The 21,033-nt window shown below is 28.2% G+C and overlaps 1 protein-coding gene across 4 annotated transcripts in view; it reads right to left on the reverse strand.

Moving 5' to 3' along the window:
- The window catches only part of Start1 (Steroidogenic acute regulatory protein-like), a 73,510-nt gene that overhangs the window by 21,532 nt on the left and 30,945 nt on the right, over positions 1–21,033 (reverse strand). For all 4 annotated transcript variants that reach the window (XM_067276640.1, XM_067276639.1, XM_067276642.1 and 1 more), the window contains exons 6-8: positions 20,689–20,815; positions 16,578–16,664; positions 6,676–6,782 (exon numbers count right to left, since the gene is read on the reverse strand). In XM_067276640.1, coding sequence (XP_067132741.1) covers positions 6,676–6,782; positions 16,578–16,664; positions 20,689–20,815 — 321 coding nt within the window. The remainder of the gene's footprint in view (positions 1–6,675; positions 6,783–16,577; positions 16,665–20,688; positions 20,816–21,033) is intronic.

Below are 21,033 nucleotides of genomic sequence, written 5' to 3' on the forward strand. Positions count from 1 at the left end.
TTCCTGAAAAATTAAGAAACCAAGTAATAAAATATACTTGGTCAAAAATGTTTCTCACATTTACAAATGGTGATAAATAACATCCAAAAAAAACGCACACTCCATTTACCAAAATTTTCCAGCTTATGGATGACACAAAATTGCAGCATTAGCACCCCGCAACAAAAGTCACACAATGCAAAATTATGTCACAGGCAGCAAATACAGTAGAACCTTGCTTAACGAGCATAGTTCATTCCAGAATCTTACTTGTCATGCAAAATACTCATTAAGCGAACAATTTTTTCCTTATAAATTAATATAAAATACGATAATGCATTCCTTTCCGAAAAAAATACTCAAATATTTTATGCATAACATTTATTCAAAGAAAATTATATAATATACATTGTTAAGGAATGTGAATCATCATCATCATTTCTTCTAGCACGGAATGAACCAACCTGGAATGTGAATTTGATTTGCAGAAAACAAAAAAAATCACAAATAATATGTCTGATAAACACGTCAAACAATATGCCAAATTCTTGGGCTATGTAAAGGCTATAGTTAAATATTATAAATTAATTAATATGACTAGATGTAGGCAGTTATGCTGCCATCTTGTATTAAATTTAATAATTATAAATAAATAATTTTTAACAGTTTTAAAATTTAATTTGGGTATTGGTCATTAGATTTAGTACAAGATGGCAGCATAACTGCCTACCTCTTGTCAAATTAATTAATTTCTAATATTTAATTATAGCTTCTACATAGCCCAAGAATTTGGCACATTGTTTGGTGTGTTTATTATATAATGGACAGTGATTGTTGATGTTTATACATAATATATGTAAACAGAAGTTTGGAAAAATGTTTGATCATAAGCAACACTAAGATGCTAGCGGAACAAGTGATAAACACAGACTGATGGAGCATGCGCACAATCTGAGACTTCCCCTCTTCTCGTCACTTGTTAGCGAAATATCACTCATTAAGCGAGTCATTTTTTACAATTTGTTTTGCTCATTATGCAAAAATACTCATTATGCGAGATGCTCGTTAAGCAAGGTTCCACTGTATATTAATATATTAATTGGATATATTATTTATATACTTGAAAAATTTGGATTGACATCTGCTGAATCAGAATCCATTAATTATAGTAACTACTGCTACAATTAATTATTCAAACTGTGTTGGTTTCTTCTATCTAGTGATGGGGTGATTCCAAAATTTCTTCTGCCGATTCTGATTCTTTTGAATACTTTCTAAAGTTTATGTTAGTTTAGAAAAATTAATGATTTACATTATGAGCATGGTGCATTCATTAATTAATAAATATCAAGCTTAAGAATGGAAAATGATTGGGAAATCCAGAATCAATCTTTTGAAAGAAATGTGAAAAATCTCCATTTGTGTGTGGATACATATTTCAGATTAAGTTAATATTGCAACACTACTCCCAGTCAGCTAATTCCCTTTTAATCAACAAACTATCTCATCGTGTCATGTAGGGTCACCATCTTTATAAACTGTTTCATTGATCTATGCGATGACGGGGAGGGAGCAATTATCTATTGTGACATCGTCACAATGCCAGGCTGCAAGTTTTAATCATGTTTTTAATTTATTTAATTTAAAATATATGCTCTCCATCTCAAATTAATGTGGCTTGCCCCTGTATATCATACTTTTCCTTTAACAATAGAGTTGTGCTGGTCATCTATCTAACACCTTTCAGGAAAAATTTTTGAATTGAATTTTCCCTGAAATTCCCCGTGACTTCCGATTTTCATTGGAAGTTTGTATATAGTTAATCAGCACCTCCTGCTCCAAGGTCTCCATATCTGCTTTCATCTTTCATCTAACTAACTCCTAAGGTTAATTCCTAAAGCTAACTCCTATCTACGACTAAGGAAAGACAGTTGAATAACAGTGGGAATTTATAGGTCTACAATTTTTTCAAATTGCAGCCCAATAAGATCCATTTTTTTCATATTTCTCGCAATGGGTATATTTTGTAAATGATTTAACTCCATCATATTTAATACTAAATGAGGTTTAGCAAATGATGCAACAAGCCGAACAAATATTGTTATCACGAGTTAACCAATTTTTGAATTCATTCAAGTCACGAATATCTAGACTGATTCATCTTAAAAAATAAATTTTTAAAACTTGAAACAGCATTAAAAACTTATCAAGTATTTTTACTCAGAATCCCACAAATAGCATTAAAAAATTTAACGTATTACAGCATCATCTGGAAATCATAACAAAAACTTTCTTAATTACTATTAGTAATTTAATCATTATAAGTAAACATACTAAATATTAAAAATAATTTTATATTTTTCAATTCTGATATAATTTTGTTTACATTTTAAACTATCTTGCCAACTACCAGCCTTGATTTAAAACTAGATAACCCGAAAGTTCAATCAATGTTAACTAGATTATAATTAAAATTTTTTAAAAACTGGAAAATTTATGAAACAATAATTAATGAAATAATCAAGTTTAAATTTATTTTAATTTTTTAGTAATCTTTTGTGTAAAAAAACTCCAAAACAATTTCTATACTTACATCACAAAAGAAAGAGTGAGTTGCAATTAATTAAAAAAAATTGTAATTAAGGATTCAAGAAATGCAGGCAAAATTAAATAAAATAATTATTAAATCGAAACTAATAAAATAATAAAAAAATAATTAAAACTCTGGCTTTTACAATCAAACCAAAACAAAAAATAAAATCAAAGTAATTAAAATTAAACCAATCGAAAATTAAAACAATGTTTTTAAAAACTGTTTAAAGTGTTGTTTTGAAATTTTCAAATTGTAAATCAAATTACTTTTTAAATTTACATTATTTGTATGCAGTGGTGATGGAACATTTTGCTTTTAATATTTATATACATACATACAGACATAATATACAGTAGATGCAGAATACAGATTGCTAATCAAGCTGGTCAAATGGAAACCCTAGTCACCCAATCTCCCCTAAAATAGGGACAGTTAGTACTGACCAAGTGCAATCGCTCATTGCTCTGACTACACGAAAGAAAAGTCTGCCATGAGAGACGTCACCTCATATATAGGGGTGTACTCTCTGCTTGTTGACATGAAAGTATCCAATAAACTAATATTTAATTGTTAATATCATAATTTAAAAAATTTGTAATCTTTGACTGAAACAAATAATTAATTTTCTTATAAAATGTGAAAGAATCATTTTGAAGAATCAAAAATTGTGATAAGATTTTCTCAATTTAAATTCCCAGAAAATATCCAATTTTTCTGATTCTTGATTCCGATTAATCATCCCATCACTATTTCTATCTCTTTATAATGTTATTATAATCTTGTATAAGACACTTCTCTATAAATTAGTATCATAATAAATTGAGCACTGAAAATAACACTTATCTATTCTACATATGTAAAATACTTAACTTAAAATTATCACATTTTTTCATTATAAAAAAAAAAATAAATAACAGCAGCACCAGGAATTGATAAATCATCACAAAATATTTGAATAAATGAACAAAGTCCAAAGGGCAAGTGAGCAGGGAGAAAAGCTTCTTTAGTACATAATAATTCACAAATATTAGTAGTAATAATACTGTGTAATCATAAAATTCAAAAATATTTGCGATTTTTTAATTTATTAGACTCATTATATTATAAATTTGACAGTAATTGTGCACATTTTAATAAAGTATTATTGATATAATTTGAGTACAATTTAGTGTTGATTATAGTTTAAATTCCCATTTTGTATTTTAAATCAAACTGTAAAAGCTAGTTAGATTTTAATTTAATTCCTTACAAATTTATATAGTTACAATAATGATTTGTCTAAGCAACAGATTTATACGAGGATAAATGATAAATATTTAATATCTGCAATGACTAAGAGTAGACTGAGTGATAAACACTGATATAACAGTTTTTTGACAATACTAAAAGTATTTCAACATCTTTCATTTTCTAAAAGTAGGTTTTTCCGTAACATATGTATATGTATACATATATTTTTTAGAGAGTTTGACAACATATAAATTAATTAAAACAGATATATAAGATACAATATTGCACAAAGTTTCATTGACAATTTTTGATTTTAAAAAGATTTCATTAAAATAAAGAAACAACAACAATAAGCCTGACAATTGCTATAATTGAATAAATATTACAAATAGTTTAGTTTATTATTAAAACATTGGGCTTTGAAATGTTTATAGATGAAATAATATTTAAAATATAATTCAAAATAAAAATAAAATATTTAAATAAATATTTTATTTTTATTAATATTTACTTTTATTGATACTAGCAGTTTATTTCAGGATTATCCTGTGATTAGGCAATAAATCTTTTTTCAATGATGATACAGGTATACCTTGCCTTATGTCGGTAATTGGTTCCAGGAGAGGTGACGCAAGTTGAAAAACGATGTAAGTCAAATTTACTTGTGTAGTTACGACGTAAGTCGAAACTATGGTGGAAAATACCAATAATGAGCACTTAAAGACCGCTAAATAAGACAACAACACAGAAACACAGATGTTTTCAGTGTTTCGTTCTCTAGGATTTATGATGATTATATTAACATTTACTGTAAATGTATATATTTTAATATGATTTTATGTGCTTTTAACGCTTTTCTAGTGATATTACGACTTCAATATTTGTGGTGGACGGATGTAAAGTCGAATAAACTGACTTAAACTTAATTTTTATTTTTCCATACACTTTTTTGACAAATGATGTATAATCGAGAACGACGTAACTCAAGGTATACCTGTAATTTGAAAAACTTTTAGAATTGCAAACAATTCAGTTATACAAGTTTTCAAGTTGTTATGTTTTGATAATTATCTGACATAATTTCTGGAAGAACGTACTGTCTGTATTAACATCTAAAAAAGAATATTTATGAAAGATAAAATTAAATTTACAAAATGCTAACAAACAATTTTAAAGGTTTTACATAAAAATTTGCATTATACTTTTTCAATATATTTCCCCCCCTCTAAGAATGACATCTAAAAAAGTAATCACAATGAAAATAATTATTATTTGTCTAATAGCGTTACAATAATATGGGAAAGAAAATTTTAGCTACCGTATATTTCCACAGATAAGATGATAGTCGAATCATAAAAAAAATGCCCCTAAAATCCAGGGTTGTCTTATAGGACAGATTTAAAAAAAAAAAAAAAAAAACAGATTGAAATTTATAAAAATTAAAACCATTTTTAAAAAACGGATAAACCGTAATTATTTATTAGTGGAGAGTAGGGTATGTCCACAAAATAGAATAGCCCATAGGATGTTTTTGTGAATAGTCAAGGTCATTACCCGAATGCTCAAATCAGTGCGAATGTTTGCAACAATCGCAAGGCAGTGCTGCTAGATGCAAGAAAATAAAATTTGTTTATTCGAAAAATTACGAATAGGACATAATTCCATATATGCTATACAGGATTATTATCCAGATGATTATCGCTGAAATAAACTAAATTCATAGGCCGTTGATAGTTTGGGGTCGTCTTATAGGACAGATATATGCTAAAACTATAAAACTCTGACGAAAATTTATACCTTGTCTTATCTGTGGAAATATACAGTAAGTGCTTTCATTACATCAGGTATTTCAAAATATGATGCGAGTTTTAAAAGTTGTTTAGAAATCAACTTTTAAATTTTTTACTAAAATAAATTTCATATTCTGCAAAAAGCACATTTATTTTTAATTACTTTACATTCTCTCTATAATTTCAATTTTGAAATATCCTGCATTAATTTTATAATATTTTCATGAATAAAAAAAGATCAGTCACTGAACAAAATCAGAGTCAGCTGAATTTACAGAAGAAATCTTTTTTTTTTTAAATACTATTATAAACAAACAATAGGTAAATTATAATTTTTATATTATTAATAATGTTAATTTCAATTAAATTTTGATAATAAAAGTTTACCTTATAAGAAATATGAATTATTTATTTTTATGGAATATTTTTAGTATGATAACTTGTAATGGAATTTAAATGTATTCAATCCAACAATATAAAATAACACATTTATTTAAATAAAACTTATATGATATTCTTATTTATTGCTAAAAATGTGGATGAAATTTGATAATTTGTACTTAAACAACTTCAGGTTCAATTTTGAAACAGTAAATTTTCAGTATTTTAAATATTCAATGTTGTTATTATTCATAAAAAATTATCAAATATTTTTAAATTTATTAAGGTTATACAATTAGTTCAAAATTTTTTCTATTTTAATCTAAATGCATTATTATTATATGAAAAATATTACCTTTATGGAAAAATCTGAAAATAATCTAATACTTTAAATATATAATTTTAGTATTTATTTAACACACAAGGCTTTAATAAATTCTGTCACTGATCTAGCAGCAGAGTTTAACATACAGCTCTTTATTTGTAAAATAAATGAAAATGCAACTTGGGCACAATGTTAATGTTTGCTAGACTTAGTGGAATTATTTAATTATTTTTTGGGGAAAAAAGTTATAGCAACGACAATACACAACACTTCATTCAACTAAATTTAAAACTATGTTAAATATAACTAAATTTTATACACAGTTTTAAAAATAAATAAATTCTGAATTTTTAAGAAATATATTTTAAAATTCTTACTTCTGTTGTTAAATTTCGTCTTGTTTGATCCTGGAAAATACCTTCTAAATCTACTTTAAAATCTTCATTTCTCCTTTCATATTCATTATCATTTCCTATTTCTGATGCTGCCATAAAAAAATTGTTCATTAATTTTATATGTATATGATTAAAATTAATCTGAAACTGACTTAATATCAAAAAGAACACCCAAAAATAATCATCTAATGTTAAAAATCAAAGTAGAAGTCATTAAATGAGTATTTAATATTCCAGATACTTTCGTTACTTCAGACCAATTTCTTCAGAATTGTGCAGAATTGCAAAAAGAATGATATTGAAAATTTTCTTTTGTATTTCAATTGCTTTAACAATGATCATAAAAACAAATTTCAAATGATTCTTGTTTTCAAACTCAATGATGGTAGTAATAACTATCATCATTACTAGAGTAAAATGCATCATGTATTAAGAACGAAGTGTGTAATAGGTATATCATGACATAAAATAGTTTTTGATATGATTCTTTGCACAATTTCAGAATTATTATTATTATTTACAATTACATGGAGAAAAAAAATAGCAAACACAGGATGCAAAAGTGCTGGATGCCATAGATATTTTTTGTGCTAATTAAAAATTTTTATAACTGGTATTAAAAAACAGTTATCTAACAAGATAACTCTGATCTATTGATCAAATCAATTAAAAATATAGAACAAAACAATAACAACAACAAAATAGTTTATTCTGTTGTTCTGTTCTGTATTTTTAATGAATTAGGTTTACTGTATGAATAATTGAATTAGTGTATTAATAAAGCAGGGGTTGCACTGCATAGTGCCAAAATTGTCACTTGGCAATATTTTTATTAAAGTGGCGATAAAAATATAATACGGGCGATAACAACCGATAATAAAAACCCTAGTCCGTTTGTTTCAACATTTAGTGTGAAATTGAATCATAAATCACACTTCCGGAAAAACAGCAAAATGTCATGCTTCCGTACAATAGGGTTACAGGGAACAGGGTTACAATCAAGATATGGATGTTGAGAGAATATCACTCACATACAACCCTGCCTTGAGATCCATGTACGCGGCTATCACCAGAAGACATAAGGTCATCATTGCATACAGGAGAGGCCCAACTATTTTTGACATGTTACGTAATGGAAAGGATCCATCTGACCCAAGTAGATTGCCAGGCATCTACCGAATCCCGGTGAGAGATGAAAGGTTCAATAGGGATTTGATCTACATAGGATCAACAAAACACTCAATGTGAATCAGAATTAGAGAGCACAAAGCAGATATACAATACAACAGAGCCACCACGTCACTCGCGATATATGCTTCTGACCCGGGCATTACTGTGGACTTCGCAGGGGCAGCGCTAATAGTCAAAACAACCCGGATGGACCACCTCAAGTGGCTAGAAGCGATAGAGATACATAAGGCACAAACTACAATGACATGCATTAATTCCAGTGAGAAAATGGCTCTTTCGCTTGCTTGGCAAGCCTTATTGCAGGATGATTCTTAGGGATTTGTTTGGGTTGGATGATGCGTGAGGACATGTAATGTTAAAAGTAAAAAGAGTGCAACGTATGAATAACTAAATACATATGAGAAGAGTAAATACGATTCGGAACGATAGGGAACATGACGGATACAGCACTTGCGCAATGGACATTACACAATCGATCTATCATCGTTCAAATTCGTTTTGAAAATTTCAGAACGGTGTTATAGAAGAAAGAATCCAGCCGTTTTACCTGAGGAAGGACACGGAAGGTGTTCGGAAAACGTCTGTTGCTTCGAATTTGTTTGTTTATTTTTCACACCGGTTACAGGCTCGAGTGAGTGAGTTTTATTTATCTATTATACACACCCCCATGTACATGAGGAAGGAACACTAGTTATGTTCTGAAAAATGCAAATTAATGCTAAACAAAACAAAAGACTAGTGCAAAACATAGAGTTAGGCTCCCGACGTTAACAAAAGTATACTATCCTTTTTTGTTATTAAGAGAAATATGTTTATCAAAGCAATCAATAATTAACTAAATCACAATTGAAAGTACTGTATTATGATGCATTAATATTAATTTAGTTAAACAAGGGTGTTTTTTTTTACAAAGTACTGTCTTCTAATGAGCTTTTTTGTTGATCTTGATCAGAAATATCAGTAATGTCTTCAAAATGTTTAACCTCTTAACAGTGGAACAGTCAGCCGTAGCGCTACCACTTAGTTGTGGAGCTAAAGCGTGGAAAATTTTTTAAGAATTTTCCCACGCGTTTTTCTCGTTTCCGTTTAGGAAAAAAATTTTAATTAGTTACGTCTAGTAAAGAAAAAATCGTTCTTTATTGTCACATAAATTTTTTATATATGAATTTTTTTCATGGTAATTTTTTGCTAAAAATTTTTTTTTCAAATTTATATTAAATTCTTTTTTGATTTTCCATGCGATACGATTTTTTCAAAACTTTTGAATTTATTTTCAATTTTATATAATTTTTTAAAGTTTTAGGCATTTAAGTCATGACGATATTTTCCAACCTGCGAATCAAATTCAAGAAAATGTAATTGACAGTTAACGAATTTCATCCACAACAATAGATGACGTAAAGGTTGTCACGTTTACAACTACGACGCCTGGCGAGCTTTCCCCCCAGACTGAAATGTGGGTGAAGGTCGTCTCGTGTTCTACTTTCTGTAGAAGTGACGCAATCATTGTAAATGAAAGAAAATTTCAGTATATCTTTTATTTAAAATTTTAAAATTCGTTGTTCAAATTTACACTGAAATATTAAAGCAGTTTAAAATATTAGCATTTGGTAAATAAACTTACTTTACGTATAATAAATTTGAATAAATTAAACTTTAAGAAACAACAAAACAATGAAAAAAATGTAGAAATATTTTTATATTCATCTTCAGATTTATTACATATGAGATCGTCATTGACCAATATTTAATTTTGAAATCAATATTCATCATTGGCATGCATCAGAAAAAAAATGCATAACTTCCCTAAAACACACTTCACTGAGAGGGTCCGCTTCACTCTGAAAAGTGAACAGTCCTCAATCCAATGTGCGACCTACTTTCTCTAACATAGTAAAACGAAGTAATTTACAGTACAACAATACACATGAACACTAACCATAATACTCAAATCAAATTGTTAAAAGATAAGTTTTTCTAAAAACCTCTAATCGGTCTTTGATGTAGTTCTATGTTTTAGCACTAAATTGGTACACATGTCTAAATAACACGCTTATAAATACTAAAAAACAAATGTTTCGAAATTAGAACTACATAATTATATGCACAAATAAATTAGTAGTCCAATAATACATACTTCCACTTATATCCAAGTATTATATCCAAAGATCAGTTCTCGTAAATTGTCGAAAAATAAATTATTTTCAACTTTTCTTTCTGAACTTAGAACTAATTCACAGTAAACTTTACGCCTTAGAATATCCATTACAATCAATACAAAATCTATCAATCCACGTAATAAAAATTTATCGCAGTGAACTTCAAAAGATAACGAGAAAATACAAACATCAAACCACACTCCACGAAATCTGGCGCGAACTGATCATATACAATAGACAAAACGAAAATGCTCTTGTCCAATGTCATCAGGTGACAAAAAGTTTCTAAATAAACGCTAAAAGTTTTAAAGAATTCTTCCACAAAAACCAATGAATTTAATTAATACACAATAACTAAATCTGTTTAATAAAGATTAATAATTTACCATTATAATTATGCAAATTAGATATAAAAAAGATCATTGCGCAAAATCTCCCGCGAAACATCGGATGACTGTTATGTCATGTGGCTTTGAAGCTTTTCTAAAAGCAAAACACTAAAAATTTTATATAATTATTTTACTAATCCAGTCAAATTTAAGTAATATAAGATGTCTAAATTTGTTTAATAAAGATTAATAATGTACTATCACTAATACGCAAATTAGATATGACAAAGATCACTGTAAGAATTATGCTGGCAAATTGATCACGTGTCCGAAAGCTAACACCAAGAAATATGAAGAAATATGTTTAAAATTTAACTTTTCAGCTTACATAAACCGTACAATAAATGAGTATTTCTTCGAAAGAAGTCGATATACACAAATAAATAATTATTATTTAATAATGCTTTTATCCATTTTAAGTTGATATTGTAAAAATTAAGCCATTTAATCTGTGTGGCTTTTATAATTTAGAGTTTCCGAGTATTTTACTGTGAAATTCAATTTAGTAAACAGAAACAAAGTTAGGCTACTAAGTATAAACAGCACAATACAATAATTTATACGTAAGTTGAGTGTAAATACAGAAAAAAACGAATTATATCAAAGATGGGACAAACAAGCTTACATCCCCAGAACAAAGCTTATAATTCGTTGTTACTTTCAGCCTGTTCCTACTTCGACTGTTTTATGTTGGTAAAAAGTTAATATTTTAAGATGTTCTTAGTGAAGAAAGATAAAAGTATCAAAATATAATATTCACACACACAAAACTATTCATGTATGTTGACATTAAAAATTTGAAATGAATTATAGAATGTCCTGGATAGACATATCGTGTGATTGTCTGTTTCTTCTGTCTTATTTTGTTTTTCTTCGTGAAAATAAGATATCTTTTAGAACTATTGATAATATAAACATTTTGTTTCGTTATATATTACCTTTAATTACAGATGCAAACTTTAATACATGGAGCATGTGAGAAAGTGTTATTGGATCGATTATTACATTTTTATGAATACATCTGAGACTAATGACAATATATATTAACCTAGTTTAAGTGTCAATATTTTATTTAGAATCATTTTAAACGTTATTATTACATCAAATTATGAAATGGAATATTCCAATTATAAGAGTAAGAGGGAGGGGAAAGAAGCCATGCGTGGGAAAAAATGTGTTTTTATCTAAATTATAATAAAATTTACTTATATTTACGAGATATATCGGCAATTTTCTTCTGGAAAAATGTATCTTGATAAAATTAATTATCTACATGAATGAAACTTTCAATAATACATTAGTTACAATGACTGTCGTTCCTTTCTTACCCTTTCTGTAGTGTCTTGTGTATTAAACATAGTTTCCTAGATTATAGCATAATAATGTGTAAAAAAACTAAAAATTGTTAATTTGTAAACGCAGATACTATCACATAAAAAGCATACTGTACCCTCTGTATATTTAATGTCAGTTATTCACAATTGAATTTTTCTAAATAAACCTGTTTAATCCGTAATTTGACAGAAAGAAATTGTTTATGGGCGTATTTCATATATCTAATGTTTTTCTCGTGATATTATTTCAAATATCGAAAAAAATATACATTTCTAATATGGACATACATCAATATTTTTATTTCTGAATATTATATTTCGATACTTTTATCTTTCTTCACTAAGAACAATGTACTTTTATTTTAAAAAATTAACTTTTTACCAAGATAAAACAGTCGAAGTGGGAACCAGGCTGAGAATGGCAATGAGTACATGAGCTCTGTTCGAGGGATGTCAGCATATTCGTCCCATCTTTGATATAATTCGTTTTTTCTGCATTTACACCAAATTTACGTAAAAGTTATTCTATTGCCCTGTTTATAATTAATAGCTTGTCTTTGTTTCTGTTTACTAAATGGAATTTCACAGTAAAATATTCGGAAACTAAATTATAAAAGCCAAACAAATTAAATAGCTTAATTTTTACAATATCCACTTAAACTGGATAAAAGCATTATTACATATTTATTATTTATTCGTGCATATCGACTACTTTCGAAGAAATAATCATTTATTGTAGAGTTTTTATAAGCTGAAAATTATTCTGTTGTCTTTGATGAAATTTGTTACAATTTACTAATTTTTACAGAAACATTAAATTTTAGACATATTTCTTCGTATTTCTTGGTGATCACGTGACTGAAAGCTGTTTTTATCCTGGTGGGAATTTTCCCACATTGATCTTTGTCATATCTAATTTGCATATTAGTGATAGTACATTACTAATCTTTATTAAACAGATCTAGACATTTTATATTATTTAAATTTGACTGAATTAGTAAAATAATTATATAAAATTTTTAGTGTTTTGCTTTTAGAAAAGCTTCAAAACCACGTGACATAACAGTGATCTGATGTTTCGCGGGAGAATTTGTTGGATGAATCAGTTATCAGCAGAATTTTGTACAGTGCGGCTTGGTGTTTCTGTGTTTCTCATTTTTTCGAAGTTCACTGCGATAAATTTTTATTACGTGGATCCAAACATTTTGCGTTCTTTTTAACAGATAAAAGGTGGAGATTTTACTCTGAATTTAGAGCTTGTTTTTCAGAATATGCTACTTTACAAAAAGAAAAGTTGAAAATAATTTTTTTTCGACAATTAGCGAGAACTGATCTTTGGATATAAATAAAGGCATGTATTATAGGTTTACTAATTTATTTCTGCATATAATTATCTAGTTCTAATTTCGAAACATTTATGGTATTTAGTGTTTATAAGCGTGTTATTTAGACATGTCTACCAATTTAGTGCTAAAACGTAGAACTACGTCAAAGAAGAATACAAACTTTAATTAGCAAGTAGTCCCTTTATTAGAAAACTAATTTGTTGGTAGATTTCTTTACATTTAAAGTGTAATTAGATGAAACTAAATGGATGTGAACATAGAAAGTAGAATTTGGCAAGACTAATAGATAAAACTATTATTACATATTACTCGATCAGAAAAATTTATACTTGAAGAATTTTGTTTTGATAATTATGGCCTAGGGTTTATGTCGAAAATATTTTTCAGTTATATTTGTAATTACAGTTACAAATTATCTAAAATTCAGCTTGATATAATAATATATCATTCGAATAGTAATGGCGCTTAAATATTTATAGGATTAATTGAAGTTTTCGAATTTTGTTTGAGGAAACTGAGGAAGGCAAGAGTATCGACAGTTGTATAATGAACTAAATTTAAGTAAATTAGTTGACTTCGTATGTTTCGATGTAGTTTTTTATAATATTACGATATATGAGCTTTCGATTTTGTAAATTGTATTATACTAAAAAATAAAGTTTTTCGTTATTCTCCTACTTAATGATGTATTTATAATGTTTCTGAACTAAATAATACTTATTAAATTGAAATCCGAGCTTTACAAAGTACTATGAATATTAGAGAAGACCGTTTTACTATAAACTACTACGTTTTACTACAGCTTACTCTAATGTTGATTCTACAAAAAGTAGGTCAGACAAGGACCGTTAGACTAATGACGTAGGCTGTTTACTTTTTCCGGTTGCATCGGTGCTCTCCCGATAGCGTCATTTACATAAGTCACATCTACTTTTTTCTGACGCGAGCCAATTAGGAATATTAATTTTTTTAACCAATCAGATGACAGCGGGAAATTTAAATTCGATTTATGTCGATAGATGGCCGTCTAAAATTTCATATTTATTTTAATTTTCTCTCTTTTATTGTAATTTCTCGAGAACTAAAGGATATTAAAAAAGTTGGAGAACCCAACTACTCGTAAAAATTCTACAACTTCACAAAATGGTCCAGGTATTTTATAAGAATTTTTTAACGACTATAGTCGTCCTTCACCACTGCCACTCGATCGCCTTGGACGACTATTCTCGTCCTTCACTGTTAAGAGGTTAAATAAACTTTACTTAATATGAAGATTAATCTATAAAAATAAAACAAAGTGATAGTCTCAAAGTCCGAAAGTAATGATGACAACATTTGACAGGAAGGCTAGAACAAGGATGAAAAAATTGTACTATCATTTTTCATTAAAGTAAACCTGACAAAAGGCACAAAACAAATTGAAAATTTCAATATCCTAAAATCCATGGAAAAATTTGAAATAACATGTATGTTTACTGGAATAAAAAAATATTGAACAACAGAATTTGCATTTTAAAAATTGTGAAATTTTGTACAAAGGATTACCCAAATTCTTGAATTGTGTTGTACAGGGAGAATTTCCAATTTTCAATCAGTGTTAGAGCAAAATCATGTTGTACAAGAGATACCTGTACTTAATATTATGGTATTTATTGATTATATCCTATTCACTTTATAACCAATGCCTAGTGTTACACTACACCAAAGCTGGAATAACTACAGAAAAAGCTGTTTTGTTTTTGTACTGTTGTGTACATATCTGTGTTTAAAACTTTCCTGACTAAGTGAAGTGTTCAGTATGGATGCTTTCTGTAATATGTGCTCAAGTAAATCCTAATATTTCTAGACATGTAGAGATGTGTAGTGTATATGGTATATGGTCTGGTATGATACCTGTGCAAGAAAAAACCACAAGCACAATAAATACCTTATATCCATTATCCATAGGCACTTTATTTCATAGCAAGTTTTGAGTATTTATTAATTTTTCAGTGTATGCATTTTGTATGTTGTGGGTATTTGAAACAGCTATAACTATGTACGGTATGTGATTTAGTTTTCTTTGTCAATGAATATGAAGTGTAGTGTATTGTGACTGACTGTTTTATTAGATTATCGATCAGTATATTGATTGACTAAGGAGTGTTTCTAGAACAATTCCTGGGTGTGCAAGCTTTTAATTTATTATAGTTGCTATTTGGCTATGTTGATGTAAGTAGTCTGTAATAGAAGCTTGCAACCTGATGTGTTGTATAGTTTAGTACATAAAGTATCATCAAAAAGTATTGTGTCTTTCAAAATATACATGCCGTATTTGTATTTATGATCTACTCTTGTATGATAATCACAAACCCTATTATTATATACAGTAAGACCCTGCTAACGCAGGGGATACGTTCCTAGACGACAAAGCGCTAAGTGAAACAGTGTAAAATGAGACCATTTTAACATTGAGTAAATAGGGATAGGGAAATACGCAACCAAAAAATAAGCAATTTTACTATAATTTTAAGTTATTTCTATATAAATTTTTGAATAATAATATATGTTAAATAACACATAAACATATGTGCAGAGAAATGTAAAGTTAATTTTTTGTGACGAAGGTCCTGGCTTTTCTAAAATTCTTGTTTTTTGCAATGAAGTTGTGTAGTTTCATTGGTTGCTTTCTTTTTCTTTCCTTAAGCAAATGTCAGCAGCAGAAGATTGCATCCAAAACCCATTGTTTTGCTTTGGCACTCCTATCAAATTCTGAATAATTTGCTACAATTTGATCAACGATTTCGGTTATCGTTACCAACCTTTTACTAAGGAAAACTGTAGAGAAATTTTTTGGGTTCTTTGTCTCCAGAATCTCTATTTTCCAGTTCTACACGAATTCCTTGTTCTGCCAGTTCTTGAAAGTCGTCATTGGTAAGGATCTTACCAGAAACCTGCAGTACCTCCCCAACATCCTGCTCGTCTACATCTCCTGTATTGATTAAGTTGACAATTTCGTCAACCTAACGATACAGCAACAGGCTCTTCTCAATGAGAATTCTTGGATACCTCCAGCCATAACTTCTTCCACATTTCGTTCATGTATTTCTCAGTTAATTCTTGCCATGTGAAGTCGATATTTCCTATGGTATCCATGATGTTATACTTTTTCCAAAACTGCATAAAACAAACATATATTTAGGGGAAATACAGTGCTACGACGAATTGCCACCTTTTGCTGATTGGTTTGTGTTTGGGAATAATCATATTATATATGAATCATTGAAATACCAAGTTATTTTGAATCAGTGTAAATTTTGAGCGGTTTTTGGGCATCAAACAGACTGCATTATAATTATATTGAATCAGCGTTAAGTGAGGCAGCGTTAAGCAAGGTCTTACTGTATTATTATTAATATGTAGTATTTTATAAATATGAAAAAAACAACAAGTTTTTTAAATTTACTTTTAGAAAGTTTCATTTACCTGTAGGAGAAAAAAAGCAAGTACTACCAGCATCACTTTGAGCATTTTGGTCTGGTATTCTTGGTATTCCTTCATTTACATGATATGCTAAATATAAAAGAATTTACATAATTAAGTTCATTATCATCATCCTAATAAACATTAGCTAAGTTTTAAGTTAAGAAGTAAGTTAATGCAGTTATAAATTATTTATATAAAACTATTTTAATATCAAACATTGACATATACAGTAGAGTCCTGAAAATTCAACTTTTGATAACTCGACATTCCATAAAACTCGTATCATTCAAAATGAAAAAAAAAATAAAAAATACACGTAACCTAATTTTTACCTCTAATTTAACACTAGGTAAAATAAGTTATCATTCTTCAATGGCAACTCCTTTGATAATAGCATCAATTCCATGTGCTAACAAAAAGCCTAACCCTTTAACCAAGATGTCACTGCAAATGCCATGATGCAAATGTCACTAACTCTAAAGTAGCAACTGAATAGTCAATATTTTTTAAATTAAAATTTAACTACAAATAGAAATAGTCACTATTGTATATTATTGTCTGGTATGTAGTTAATATATATACAAATTTGAACATATAATATCTTTACAAAAATTCAGTCACTTAGAGTAGCATAATCGCTACACCATAAAAAATTGTCATTTTCAATAACTGATCACCTTCTCAGTCCACATTAAGTCAAGTTTGCAGGACTCTACTGTACTAGTAATTTTTCTACATTTGTTCAAATGAGTAATGCGCAAAGGTTAAAATACCGTAAAAATTTTCATATATTTTTTTCTATAACCAAAAATTATTTAACATTACCATATTAAATAAAGCTAAAACATTAAGAAATTTACCATGATTAAGATAGCAAATCAAATTTGATGTAAAAAAATGTTACAGCTTCTTCCTCTGAAACAATGTTTTTAAAATAGTAGAAACTATAACTTTTCCTAAGTTATTCATTCATTCATTCAACAAACACCATAATACAGTAATAATGAAAATAAACTTAAAACAGTTACCACAACAGAATTTGTGGTAAAAGTTCAAAGGTCGTATTACAAAGACGATTTGCCATCACTTTAAAGTGTGGGAAAATATTTGGTATTCTCATATTTATGATCTTAACAGCTTTGTGGTGGCTTAGGATGTAATTTTTAATAAATTATTTATTGAATAAAAAGCAAAAATGTTACATCTGCTTGTTAACTACAAAGCAGACAAATCACTATATCAACTTTTATTTGTTGCTTAGATCAGGGCTTCCCAAACTGTGCATCGCAATGCCCTGGGGCGTCATGGCACTATCCTAGGGGAGTCACGAGACGATACCCACAGGTTGCTTGCACGTAACATAATGAGTGAGTGCGCGGCGCATGCGTCTCATCATCCCGCTCTTCCATTTTCTTGTTCTTTCATTCAGTCTTTTGTTTTCGTTGATTATAAGTGTTGATAAATCAGTGTTTTGATTTCAAGTGTGTTGTATTTAATTTATGCATCGTAAAATGAATAACTTTATTCAAATAAATAGAAAACGTGTCGAAGACTCAGGAAAGAGTACAAAGAAGAGTAGCCATTTCAAAACTTCAGCCCCAATTTGAGAAGTTATGCTCAAAAAAGCAAGCTTATCCTTCTCATTAATTGTACTGTTATGTTTTCTAATAAATAATAATTATTAAGATTCTATATTCTTTGGAGTTTTCTTTGAATAATAAAGTAATTTTAATGTCTGCTAGAGCTACATGTAAGTATCTTCTTTTAGAAGGGCATCACAAAAAAATTACAGCTTGTAAAGGGAGTCGCAGTATAAAAAAGATTGGAAACTCCTGGCTTAGATCATAAATGATATTATAAATGAAAAAATACCAAATACATTTCCATCGCTTAATTAAAGTGGCTAGCAAACTGCCTTTTGTAACTCTACATTTGAACTCACTGCCTAAACAAACCTTCATTCACCCTAATGTTCATAACAGTTTCGTTTTTCTTTTTCATTACTTCTACCCAGGTCATTGTTGATAAATTAATAATTAATCAACGTTTATATTTTGTTTGTTATAATTTTTATATTCCATTTAAAGTATATTGTCTGATCTGTTTGCTATTTAGAATTCAATTAAAATGAATTTCTACAGCTGAAAAGATGAATACATATATTTTAATTATACAGGCAGTCCTCTACTTACGAACATTCGACTTACAAACTTTCGAAGTTACGAACAAAGCCGACAGATGGCGGGTTAAAGTGCAGTTGATTATTTTTTATGTATAGTCAAGTTTATTTTTGAAGTTTTACATTAAAACATTTACAGTACATACATATTTACATTTATAGATGTTTTAAATGAGTAATTTTAATAAATAATGTACTGTACATGTGATTGATTTGAATTTATACTTCCCTTTAACAATCTTAATTCAACATTATTCAAGTAGCCTAAACATTGCATAATTGTAAAAACAACATTGTATTTGAGTTTTTGTGCCAAAAATAGTCTCTTCGAGTTACGAACTTTTCGACTTGCGAACGACCATTACGAACAGATTAAGTTCGTAAGTAGAGGACTTACTGTATATCGTACTTACACTTTTAGATATATTCACATTACTAATGCAAATTTAATGTTTTTGTAATCCATTGTATTCTTCACTATATGATCATGTTAAAATACAATATAGCCACCAGCATGTATAGTACCTCCTAATAACGAACATCTCTAAATAAAAGACAAACATCTGAGTCCCAATGGCGTCTGCTATTCGGAAGCTATACTGTATTTATTTATAATCACATTAATATCCCAAAGCCCAATATATTGATACTAATCCAAACTCTCGCTGTAATTAATCGGGCTATTATTATGCTATAATTAATAATTAGAAACTAAGTAATTTGATACTAAAGGTTAAAGAGATGGCACCTAATGTCTACCTTTAGTACCAAATTACTAGTTTCTGATTATTAATTATAGCATAATAGCAGCCTGATTAATTACAGCAAAAGTTTGAATTATTTGTAATCTATTTATTATTTAAAGAAAAAATAATAATAATAATAATAGTAATGACAATATAAAATATTATTCATTGACTATTGACTATTACAGGTATCCATTGTATAACACAGCACTTCCACAACATAATTTTGTTCTAACGTGGTTCAAGAATTTGGGAAATCCTTACAAAACTTCCCCATTATTCAATTTGTTTATCTTCAAGTAAGCATGCATGTTATCTCAAATTTGCCCATGGGTTTTAGAATATTGAAATTTTCAATTTGTTTTGTGTCTTTTATCAGGTTTACTTTAATGAAAACTGATAATACAATTTTTTCTTCCTTGACCTAGCCTTTCTGACAATCAAATGTCATCATCATTAATTTAAGACTTTAAGACTATCACTGTGTTTTGTTTTTATAGATTAATTTTCATATTTAGTAAAGTTTATTTAAACATTTTTAGGTTAGTGTAATTAAACTTTTTTCTTAACCATAGGTAAGTAATCATTGGTAAAAATGATGAAATACAGTGGTATCGTGGTACTCAAACTGTTCCTAACTTAAACAATTCAGTATTCAAACACAAATTCTGGAAAAAAAATCACTCAGTACTTGAATGAACAAATGCAACTTGCTGGAACAAATTTTTGTTTAAGAACATATTTTATTTTGTCATACAGATAAATTTTGCAATAAAAGTAAAAAAAAAAAAAATGATGATATTTCTGATCAAAAGCAACAAAAAGCTAATTATATTGTAAAAAGAAACACCCTTGTTTAACTAAAATTAATATTAACACATCATAATATAGTACTTTTAATTGTGATTGTTAGTTAATTATTGATTAGAATTAAATTACTGACCTCTTTAATAAGCATATTTCTCTTAGATAGATATAAAAGAAAACAGTATACTTAAAAATTATCTCTTAAAAAGAATAGTATACTTTTGTTAACTTTGGAATTTAACTATGTTTTGTTTTAGTCCTGTGTTTTGTATAGTACGGATTCACATAACACAGCACTTTTTTGGAATGTAACTACTGTGTTATACAAGTAATACCTGTATTAATAAACTAATAGAATTAATAAAAAGTTTTTAATCACCTAAAAGAATCCTTGCATTCATTTCACTTGGAACAACTTTAAAATCTAAAAACCATGCTTCACCCCAAGATATAATAAAAGAACAAATTAACAAGATAATGGAGGCTATGTGATTTAAATGTGATAGCTGAAAAAATTAAAAACATTCATTATTATAAAATAATCAAAATTTATAATACAAAAGCTGAAATATCAAATGTAAAATATGATTAAACATTTTTTAAAAACAAAATTACAGCAGAATTTATTTAAAGTTATTCAAAAATTCAATTAATGATGATAAAATTTAATTTTAATTATAGACTGAGTAGACTAAAAATAAATAAATAAATCAAGAAACATCAG

Source organism: Centruroides vittatus, unplaced genomic scaffold (genome assembly GCF_030686945.1).
Source record: "Centruroides vittatus isolate TY-2023 unplaced genomic scaffold, ASM3068694v2 contig_7, whole genome shotgun sequence".
Taxonomy (NCBI): Eukaryota; Metazoa; Arthropoda; class Arachnida; order Scorpiones; family Buthidae; genus Centruroides; species Centruroides vittatus.